The sequence below is a fragment of the Heloderma suspectum genome, chromosome 5 (assembly GCF_057233095.1).
Source record: "Heloderma suspectum isolate Gila_16-S chromosome 5, 16-S_ref, whole genome shotgun sequence".
Classification (NCBI taxonomy): Eukaryota; Metazoa; Chordata; class Lepidosauria; order Squamata; family Helodermatidae; genus Heloderma; species Heloderma suspectum.
The window spans coordinates 5,050,311-5,061,953 of record NC_139462.1 but is presented as its reverse complement, the minus strand read 5'-3'; the positions used below and the strand labels follow the sequence as shown (position 1 = coordinate 5,061,953).

At 50.2% G+C, this 11,643-nt stretch overlaps 1 protein-coding gene across 1 annotated transcript in view; it reads right to left on the bottom strand.

Annotated features, from left to right (window-relative positions):
• Nucleotides 1–321: 321 nt before the first annotated feature.
• AP5S1 (adaptor related protein complex 5 subunit sigma 1) overlaps nt 322–11,643 on the bottom strand; it is a 34,891-nt gene continuing 23,569 nt past the window's right edge. Inside the window, exons 2-3 of the mRNA XM_084855262.1 lie at nt 3,222–3,463; nt 322–611 (exon numbers count right to left, since the gene is read on the bottom strand). Coding sequence (XP_084711388.1) covers nt 496–611; nt 3,222–3,463 — 358 coding nt within the window. The 3' untranslated portion in view covers nt 322–495. The remainder of the gene's footprint in view (nt 612–3,221; nt 3,464–11,643) is intronic.

The following is an 11,643-nucleotide window of genomic DNA, read 5'->3' as shown; positions in this document are numbered from 1 at the left end:
TCACTGGTACAATATCTCTTTCTGGACAACCTAATCCTGCTTCTGTCAAGCAACATCCATCATATAGAGAGAGCTAAAGAAAAAGGTCGCCATCCAAAGAGGCTGGTTACCTGCATTTGCCAAGACTCAGAACAGAAAGGCAGTGAGGACTAGAACCTTGAAGCTGAGCACAGCAAGGAGCCAGTGTTAGGACTTATAAAAGAGTCATGTTCTGCAACTATTTTGATGGATGGGAACAAGAAGGCTCAGAGATGCTTTGGGGAATGGATGCTCCATTTCTTGCAGAGGGGAGGGAGATAAAAGTATCCTATTCTTCTTGTTTTTACTATTGTGCTAGGCACTGTGGGGAATGGAGAAGTGATATAGTTCCCTCAAATCCTAACCAAGATGCCATGTCAAAGTCTGATCTGCTGGGCCTTCAAGAGGTTCTCTCAGTTTCCTTCTGTCCTCTTTGATTCTAAGAGGGCTCAGCTTCTAAATCCAAAAGTTGCCCTTTCACTTACCATTTGCGTAATTGAGCCTAGGATTCCTGAGTGAATCGGACATTGTGCTCTGTAGTTTTTGCAGTGGTTCTTCAAGAGGGTTCTTTGGATCCGAGGCCAACTTGTAATCTAAAGTAATTAAGACAGGATGGTTGCTAGGACTTCCAGCAGCATGGTTTTAAGCTGATGGGAATTTATCCCTAAGGAACTAAGGACTTACAAAGGTATGAAGCTGCCTTAGCCCAAGTTTGAACATTGGTCTGTCTAGCCCTGGAGTGCCTACTCTTACCGGCTCTTCAGGGTCCAAAGCAGGAGCCTGTACCAACACTACTGCCTGGGACCCTTCTAACTGGAGGGGCTGAGAAGCGAAATCAGTATCTTATTTGTTTAAAAGATTTATAGACCACTCTTCAGTGGCGCTTCCAGAGCGGTTCACAAAAACAAGATAATACATAAAATAGAATAAATACAACAGTTATAAGCAAAACCTATGTAGGTCCTGTGCCACTGAACTGCAGGTCCTCCCCCCGATGCCAGCAGCCCCAAGACTCCAGGGGTGTTGAACCCTTTCAGCCTGAGGGCCGGATTCAATTCTGGAGAAGCTCTTAGAATCATAGAATCACAGAATAGTAGGGTTGGAAGGGGCCTACAAGGCCATCGAGTCCAACCCCCTGCTCAATGCAGGAGTCCAAGTCACAGCATCCCTGACAGATGGCTGTCCAGCCTCATCTTGAATGCCTCCAGTGTGGGAGAGCCCATCACCTCCGCAGGTAATTGGTTCCATTGTCGTATTGCTCTAACAGTCAGGAAGTTTTTCCTGATGTTCAGCTGGAATCTGGCTTCCTGGAACTTGAGCCCATGATTCCGTGTCCTGCACTCTGGGATGAGCGAGAAGAGATCCTGGCCTTCCTCTCTGTGACAACCTTTCAAGTACTTGAAGAGCACTATCCTATCTCCCCTCAGTCTTCTCTTCTCAAGGCTGAACATGCCCAGTTCTTTCAGTCTCTCCTCACAGGGCTTTGTTTCCAGTCCCCTGATCATCTCTGTTGCCCTCCTCTGAACCCTCTCCAGCTTGTCTGCATCCTTCTTAAAGGGCGGTGCCCAGTGTGGTGGCCTCTTGGGGGCCACATGCCTGTGGAAGGTCAGGCCAAAGGTAAAAGAGGGTGGAGCCAAAGACAAAGGCGCGGGGCCAAAAAGACCAGCATATTTTAGCTCAAAGCTCTTACCACCCTCGGAGAGGCATTTCAAGCTTTTCGAATGGGGGAAAAAACATGGATGTGGCAGGAAACCACCAAATGATTTGGGGTCAGGGTGGAGCAGGGGGAATGGGGGGGTAGTTCTCCACCAGGAGCAGGTCATTTGTTCAGCGAATGCATCTTAATTGTCCATTCAAGACTCAGCCGCCACAAAATACTTTGCATTTCAACAGAGAACAATACACTGTGCTGGTTCGCAGGGTGTGACCAGGTCATCATAGCTTGCTTAGCCTATGTTGACCCGCAGTGTGTGCCAGGTGTGTGTGACCACCAATTTGAATATGCAACCCCCAATCAGTGTCAGGGTGGAAACTGAGCCAATAGAACCCCAGAGCAGTTCTGATTCTGAGGAGGATCAGCAATCTGTGGGAGAGGAGCCAGCTCATCCCTCACAGGCACGGCAGCTGGCAGAGATTCCTCCTTCCGGCATTCCTGAGAGAGATAGTGACCCTGGCAGCAAGAGAGCGCTGGAGGGGGGCTTGCTGGATGCTCGGCGCAGATGCAGGGAGCGACGAGCAATGGAGGGCGCGGAAAGGAGGCGTAGCGCCTGTTTGGCATGCAAGCAATGGCCGCCTCCCGTGGACCCAAGGAAAAGAGGGAGGATCTCTCCCTAGCCCATAAGTTCAGGGTCTTCAAGTGACTCTCCTTCAAACAGGGATCAACTGCCTACTCCGCACATAGGCCACTCTGCTGTTCCTTGCTTAGTCGCTGGTGATTAGCATCTGAAAGAGTCATTAAGCTGTAAAGGGATTAAAGCCTTGAAAAGAAACCTTCCGTCTGTGTCTTGAGTTGTCTATTGGAGTCTACTGAAAGAGGCCGCCAGGGCGCTCCTGACAATCAGGGGTTGTGCTATGTCATGCAAACCTGGCCATCGTGGGTTATTTGAGGGTTAAGCCACCCTTGTATAACCCTACTACTAATCAACCATTCTGTGAGGGTTGTTCAACCCTTGAACAAACCATGATGGCTGGGTTCACGTAACACAGAGCAACCCCCGATCACCCTGACTGGAGGTTACAGATACAAAATGGCAGCTGCACCAGCCCGGTGTTGTGCAAACCAGGTCATTGCCACTTGGAAAACCCATTTTCCCCCAGTGACCGTGAGGACTGCAGCTAAGGTCCAAGAGAACGAGGAAATATGAGGTGGGGTGATGTGCCAACCAAAAAGTGCCAGCAAGCCCTAGCCTCAGGCACCTAGTGATGCACGTATGTGGAGCTCCACCACATGAGGTGGGAGGGGCCACTGGGACATGCATAGGGCCCTTTCTCATGCCTGCCAAATACTTGGCCAGCAGGGCCACGGCTGGCCCATGCATCGGGGATGGGGGGGGCGGTGAGTGCCACCCCATCCCCCAGTCAAAGGCCGAGGAGTTTGATTAACACTGTTAACACCCGAGCGTATGGCAGGAGAAAACAGGCAGCACGGCTTATTCAACAGCTGCTGGTGGGGAGAGGGCCACAGCAGCTAGAGCTGAACTTACGTAATGAAATCATCATAATCATGGCAACCAAGGAGATGCTTCCAAAGACCGCAAGAACTGTCCAGATGACCTTTGGGGGGAAACGTTTCTTCAGTTTCTCTGAGAATAGGAAACCAGGCGGCTCTGGTGCGGGTGCAGGCTCCGCTTTACCTTTATTAGGTTTCTCTCCAGGCACACCCTTTTTCTTGTCAGCTGCAGGAGCTTTGGGGGGAGGCTTGTTCTTGGGGGCCATGGCTTGAAGGCTAAGAAAAAAGAAATACTTGTGGAGATGACATAGCAAGGGACAAATGCACTGCCACCTGGCCTCCGTCTTTTTGGCTATTCTGGCATTTTGGCGCCGTACCCAAGACCCAACAGGTAGTAGGAAGCACAAAAGCTGGATGGTTGCTAAGCAACAGCCACTCGGGGGCAGCCCTCAGGAGGCAAGGTGGACCATGTGATTCAGGTGATGGGTCAGGGCCAGCACAGAAGAACGGCAGAAGGGCCACACCCCCTGCAACCCTCTGCGGGTGACTTTTTTCCCTGCGTTCATTGCCCAAGGCAAAGGAAGTCGGTGTGCCTGACTTTTCCTTCTGATGAAGGGGGAAGCAGAGCAAGTGGCAGCCTTCTGCATCTCTTCCTCCCTCCCAAGAAGAGTCATGGGCCACACAGACCCCGTAAATGCAGCGGAGGGGGAGGTGTGTACCACTTGGGAGCTGCCAAGTGGTACGCGGCCCTGGTGCCGCTGCTGCTGCTCATAAGAACTTCAGGAGAGCCCTGCTGGGTCAGGCCAAGGGGCCCTCTAATCCAGCCTTCTGTTCACACAGTGGCCAATGAGCTGCCCACGGGAAAACCTCAAGCAGGACACGAGCGCAACAGCACCTTCCCACCCGTGTTCCCCAGGAACTGGTGTACACAGGCATCCTGCCTCTGATACTGAAGGTGGCATAGAGCCATCAGGACTAGTAGCCACTGATGGCCTTCTCCTCCTCCAGGAATTTGTCCAATTTAATTTTTGTGAACCGCCCAGAGTGCTTTAGCTATTGGGCGGTATAGAAATAAATAAATAAATAAATAATAAAATAAAACCAAAAAAGGCCTCCTTTTCCTGCACCCCCTGAGAGTAAGGCCAAAGGAGACTGTGTGAGGGACCAAGACTTCCATGCAGGAATTCTGTCAGTGATAACTAACTGCAGGGGATGAAAAACCGACAAGTGATCAGTCCTGTTTTTGGCCTCAGGGCACTGGCTTCATAAAAGGGCAAAGCCTACTGCCCCTTGGCAAGTCATTGGCGTGGCAGCCTGAACTGAAAGAGTATCTTTTTAATGAGTTCCACAAGCCCCCAAGGCCATGTTCTTACCTCCCCCTTTCAGCCAGATCTCTTTCCACTGTGATAGTTTACTTGGGAGTAATCATGCTTCTGTTTTTGTCCATCATGAATTCTTACAGTGCATTCCTATGAATGTCTACTCAGAAGTAAGCCCCAGTAAGCTTAAACTTAATGGGGCTTACACCCAGGGAAATACATACAGGGTTGCAGCCTTACTTAGGGTTCAATCCCATGCATGTTTAGACAGAAAAAAGGCCTGCAACTCCCAGCATTCCCCGGCCAGCAGTGCAGAAGCAGTGGCAAGTTTTAAATCCCTCTTGAAACACACCTGATTCACACAAGCTTTCTTTGACCTGTGAGAGCTTCCGATACTCCTCTGCTGTTATTGTGCTGTGATGTTTTAAAATGTTTTTGATGTTTTAATTATTCATTATTTTATCTGGGCTGTTATATTGTTATGTCTTTTTTAAAATGTTTTGACTGTTTTAACATGGTGTTTTGTTCTTTTATCTTTGGTGTTCACTGCTCCGAAATCTTTGATGTGGAGCGGTATATAAATATTGCAAGTAAGTGAGTAAATAAATAAATGTTGTCCATTAATGTGAACCACTTTGAGATTCTAATATACTAAGTTGTCTAGAAGTATTTTAAGAAAGATACTAGAGAAAGTTGAATAAGAGCAGTTCCTAACACCATTTAAGGCTAGAAGGAAATTATTTGAGCCCCAAAACTGGGAGGCTGAGTTTAAATCTTCAGGGATAGCCTACGTCCGCCTATCCCACCGAGGGTGGCCCACTGCAGCACAGGGGGCAGACTGGATGGCCACGGACCGTACCTGCAGCTTGTGACTCCCCTTAGGAGCCCCGGCTACCACTCGAATGCCTCCCTGGCTCTCCCTCCAGGTCCGTTTCCCTTGGATCCTGCGCTACGTCTTGCCTGTGTCTCCCATTGCCTCTTGCCACTTCCTCCAGCTGCCCCGCTCACTTCCTCTGTCCTCTCAACATGGCGCCTTCAGGAGCCCCGTGTCTCAAGGGCTTGCCGATTGGCTGCCTGCTCCCCTGGCCAGCCAGCGCTCACAATCACCAGCACACCTGTAGCCGGGGGGGGGGGATTGTGATGCCACGTGAGGGGGGGCTGCGCTGAGGCAGCTGCAGGGTTGGCTCCCCACCTCAGACAAAGCAGCAGAGGGCACCCCCAGGGGCAGTAAAGGAAAAGCCATCGCGGGCTCTGCACTGGCTTCCTGAGCCCGGCTGTCTCCTGCCTTTGCAGTCACGGAGACAGTTTGAGGCTGAGATGAGGTTGGAACAGCTCCTAGATTGCAGCTCATCCTCCCAACACTACACTCCCTCATGTGGTTATTCATTTATACATCTCTCCCTTTTCAAACACACTGATTTGTTTAAAAAATAGAAACATTTTCACAACTGTTCTAGGAATTGTGGGAATGTGTCTCAGTGATAACATGGGCACTAGCCAATCAGCATTGTCCACAGCTGCCTTTTGCGGCAAACCTCTGAGTATGTTCATGACCCTTTTATCTGAACATTTATAGCAGGGATGTTTCTCTTACTGCAGAAGAACCCAACCCAGCTCTCACACCTCTGGGGAAGGACTACGGGATTCCAGGGCAGAAGGGGAGACCCACAGCACTCCTCAGCTGAACCTTCAAGCCCACCACATTGCACCCTTGTTCCCTACAAAGCTACACATCAGGGAGGGGGAACCTGTCCTGATGTGGTCTGTGAGACTCCCCAATTTGTTCCACAGCATTCCAGCAGGACTTGACCCCACCCCATCCCTGTGCCCAGCATGATCTTTGTCCCCAATGTGGTGCACTGGATTGGGGGGGGGGCTAAACTTCCTCACCCCCAGCACACCATGATGTGTGTGTCTGAACGCCTGGGTGGATGAGAGAGAGAATGGAGAGGGTTTGCAGGTGCCCAACTTTTGCAGGGATGCTGCGTGCGCGCGTGCACGTGTGCATGTATTGTGTGCGAATGGTGAGTGCATGTGTGTGTGAATGGTGTTTATATCCGGGAGCGAGCAGAGTGGCCATGTCCGTTTGGAGGTTTCCCAGGTGGCAAGACAGCTAGCAACCGGTGCACGGAGGCATACTGTGTCTGATACTGGAGGTGGTTTACAGCCATCATGGTAAGTAGCCATTGAGAGCCTTCTCCTCCATGAATTTGTCTCACCCCCTGTCAAAGCCATCCAAATTGGCAGCCACCACTGCATCCTGAGGTAGCGAATTCCAGAGTTTAACTCTGTGCCATGTAAAGAAGGACTTCCTTTTATCTCTCCTGAATCTCCCACCATTCAGCTTCATGACGCCCAGCCCCTGGACCTTCCATATATATATGGAAGGTCCAAGGGCTGGGCGTCATGAAGCTGAATGGTGGGAGATTCAGGAGAGATAAAAGGAAGTCCTTCTTTACATGGCATATATATATACCATGTATATATATATACATATATATATTATATTATATTATATTATAATATAATATAATTATATTAATTATAATTATATAATTATATTAATTATAATTATAATTAATTATATTATATTATATATTATACACACACACACACACACACATACACACACACTACCCAGTAGCCGAAGGTCTCTGGACAGTTCACAACAGTTAAAACCATGAAATACAACATGATAAAACGCAATATAAAAGATACTTTTTAACTAGGGCTGTGCATGGACCCCTTGATCCACTTCAGATCCTTTGAAGTGACCCCTATCCACCTCGGACCGATTCGGACCCCCTCCGCTTCGACTCAGATCCAAATCCAAAGCAAGATTCGGATATCCAGATCACCCACTTTTGGCGTTTTCCCATTGATTTGCATAGGAAAACACAAATGGTCATAATTTCTTTAGTTTTTATGATACAAGCATGAAATTGGGAGACCTCTTGACCTCCCTGGAGGGGGGCCACCTGCAAAATTTCAGACAGTTTGGCACAGTGATTTTTGTGCTGGGCACAGGTGAAATTTTATTTTTCCAGGGAAACTCCCAAAGCAAAGAGCTGTGATTTCTCCCTGTTTCCATGCACGCATGTGAAACCTGGGCCCCTCCCAGCCCCCCTCAAGAGCATCTCACCTAGCAAAGCCCAGGCAGTTTGGCCGACTGGCTTGTGTGCTAGGAGCAGGTGAAATTTGATTTTTTCCACCAAAACTCCCAAACAAAGAGCTATAACTTCTCCCTGTTTCCACGGATGTGCATGACACCTGGGCCCCTCCCAGCCCCTCTCGAGGGCATCCCACTTGCCACATTCCAGGCACTTTGGCCCACTGACTTGTGTGAATTTGATATTCCCAGAAACTCAGACCAAACTCAGAAGGGAAAGAGTGTTCAAGCAGAGGTCACTATCCCTGATCTCTGCTGCAGGTTTCTTTGAAGTGCAAAACAACACTTATTCAGAAGGATCACCGGCTCAGGCTCTCTATGGCTGAATACACACATTACCAGGCAGGCTGGAAGAGGGTTTTTTAAAATCTGCTTTTGTTTATTTCTAGCACACACCAAATGAGTATTTTGAATATATCTTGAATGAACACGGTCAGTGCCTAGCCCAGAAGGGCCACTGATTTTTGAATTCTGGAAACTTCCACCTGGTGGACCCATACTGTCAGGGTGGAAACTGAGCTGATAGAGCCCCAGAGCAGTTCTGATTCTGAGGAGGAACAGCAATCCATGGGAGAGGAGCTCGCTCATCTCTCACAAGCACAGCAGCTGGCAGAGATTCCTCCTGCCAGCATTCCTGAGAGAGATAGTGACCCTGGCAGTGAGAGAGCGCTCGAGGGGGGCTTGCTGGATGCTCAGCACAGACGCAGGGAGCAACAAGCGATGGAGGGCGCGGAAAGGAGGCGTAGCACTCGTTTGGCGCGCAAGCAACGGTCGCATCCCAAGGACCCAAGGGAAAGAGGGAGGATCTCTCCCTAGCCCATAAGTTCAGGGTGATATCACGGGATAAGCTCCCGTGATTCTCCTTCAAACGGGGACCAACTGCCTAACCTGGAGCATAGGCTACTCTGCTATCTTTCCCCAGTGCTGTTCCTTGCTTAGTCGCTGGTGATTAGCATCTGAAAGAGTCATTAAGTTGTAAAAGGATTAAAGCCTTGAAAAGAATCCTTTTGTCTGTCTCTTGAGTTGGCTATTGGAGTAGACTGAAAGAGGCCGCTAGGGCGCTCCTGACACATACTTCCCCCACCCCATCTCCTCCATGGTGGCTGCCTAAGCCTCTTGGGGGCAAGGATGGAGAGCATGCAGGCATTCCAGAGGCACCACCGGCCTTCTGCTTGCCCCTGCTGCCCGCCTGCTGGGACGTGGGGAGCTCTTCCCCAAGCAAGACTGGTGCTGCCTCCTTCAGTGCAGGAGCCGGCTGCTTGGGCTGGAGTGCCCTGGCTGTTTCCCCTGCTCAGAGGCGCCTTGCAGTGGCGGCACACGGCAGTGCTGGGATCCGCCCCCACCTGAAAGTGGCCCCACACAATGCTGCCCTGATGTCTGTGGGAGGAGGAGACACAAACTGCCTGCTTTGAGTCTGTGAGTCACCACCGGAGCAGGGGAACAATGGAAGAGGGGTCGGGTGGTGGAGACTGAGCCTCTGCCTGCTGCTCGTTCTCCTCCACACCCTGGAGGATCTGCTCCTCCTCACCCTCCACCACGCTGAGGACATCAGACCCCTCTGACCTGACGTCCATCAGCGGGCTCCCCTCTTCCCCTGCAGAAGGAGACGCTGCTCTGCCTTGGGCAAGAGTGCGACTGCTGCACCTGCCCACGCCAGCCTCCTCCAGCAGGGACCCCCGAGACCTGCAACTGGCCTCCGCGCTCTGCTGCCCTACTGCGCCGGGACGCACTACCTGGACGAGGGGACAGGCAGCTGGCCTCACGGTGCTGCTAGTGACAGCAGCACCTCGCCCACCTCTGCCCTGGCCAACACCCTGAAGATGCCTCATATTGCGCTGGATTGCTTTGCCACACAGTGGACTGTTATTGGAATAAGAAGGTAAGTAATATAAATACTATGTGTCTCATGCTTTTACCACACTGTCTTGAAATCTGGATGTACAGTGTTGGTGGAACAACAACCTAGCACACACACACACATGGACACAGTCACACAAGAGCTAAAGAAAAGCAGAACTACCTAAGCAAATGACGGGAGTCTTTAATTTATTGTTTTATATTTCATGTTCTTTTATGGAAGGCAGGGTAACTTCAAGAAATACAGGACAACAGCGTAGGCAATAAGAGCCAAATCAAACAGTAATTAAAAGAACACGTCTTTAATTTCTGTTTTGGGATAATCAACACAGAGAAGACACAGATGGTTCACTTCAGCATGGGGGGGGGGGAACCAAACACTACACACACAGGCTGCTATAATACGGCTTTCTTTAAGAATTTAGAAAGCAAGAAAAAACTAAATGCTTGAATATGACTTAAAAAGCAGGGGTGGGGCATGCCCGGAAGTCAATGTTTGCTATTAAAAATCAAAATAAGACTGGGTTTTTAAAAATCTAAAAGAGACAGAGTTGACTAACAAAAATGACAAGGAAATAGAATGGAGAAAGCAGAAGTGAGGGTCGACCTTAAACAACAAACGCAGCCTTTTCCAGAGTCCTAAATCGAGATAAACAAACACAGGAATGGCGGGGGAGTGGGGAGCATAGCAGCAACAAGCAAGGAAAAGCTATGTTAGTTTGCAAAATTATGGAAAGGAGAGATGAATCTAATCAAATACAAATAACAAACGAGTCAGAGGCAGAAAGAAATATGAGGAGGCGGCTGGAAGAGGTGCTGCAAAGGACACCATCCCAAAGGGAATGGATGATCAAGCAGTGAGGGAAGGATCCCAGTACAACCAAGCTGTTTCCTTTTCATTTAAATGTTGAGGAAAGCCTAATGGTGATCAAAATTGAATAAATTAAAGGAACAACTCCTAGGAATGCAAGTGTGCGTGCGCACGCACACATGATCATCCAGCCACACCAGCCCTCTCCCAAAGACACAGCTAGCACAATAACTGAATGCAGCCTTTCGTCAAAGTAAATATACTGCCTTCCTCAACCACTCTCTCTGATTGGGGATTCCTGTCATCAGTTCTGGCTGAGAGTTGCAATTCGCCAAAGCACACTCCCTCCTCCTCCTGCACTCGCCTTCCCGCCTCCCCCCGCATTCCCATGTCCTCTCGCCTTCTCCCTCCCTCCCTCCTCCTCCTCCTCCTCCTCACACCCCTCCGCGTGAGCATTCAGAAGTTGATACATTTTGGAGACAGGCCGCCTCAACTACTCAGGCATTAAGTAGAGCTCCGAATATCCGAGGCAGAGGAGGTGCTTCATGGGGGGGCACTTCGTGCCGGGGCGCCTCGGTACTGCTCTGACCCACCTCATATCACGAGGATTTTGCTCCAAATAAGCCCGCTTCACCTCGTTACTCAGGCTTTGTCACGAGGCGGTGCACAGCCCTATTTTTAACCATAATATAAAAGTATTAAAACTACTTTGGGGCATGGAGGACAGAGGGATAGCATTGTGAAGCTCTCACCACTGTGAGGTATATAGATGTCCTGCTCTGGAAGCATGGGACAAAAAGGGATCCACAGACACAGCAGAGGCCAAAGGAGGGCCCATCATGTCCACCCAGGCCTCCGGGGAGGAGCTGCTGTCACAGCCTTGCTGACATTGGTTACCATGCTACCAGTATCACTGCCATGCCTTGTCTGCCAGCGCAAGCAGCCAATGGGGCATGGGTGTGGCTACCACCACAGCAAAGAGCTTCCCCTTTGTGGAGGCACAACACACCCTCTATGAAAGGGTCCGGCTGTGCCCCCCTATCTGCGCATCTCCCCAACCCAGCTGGTTCGTACCCAAGCCCTCGTCCATAGTGCAACGGAGATGTGCATTCTGGTGGATGTCACCTGAACTGAGCAATGGAAGAGGGTTGAGGAGCCACAGGATGCTCTCAGCCAACATGAGGTTCACGTGGGGGTCACAGACCAAAGCAAAGCCCAGGCACTGGACCCCCAGTGAAAGCACAGCCTTGTCTTTGGAGATGGCCTCCCCCAGAGGGAGACGGAAGACCTTGATGGGGTC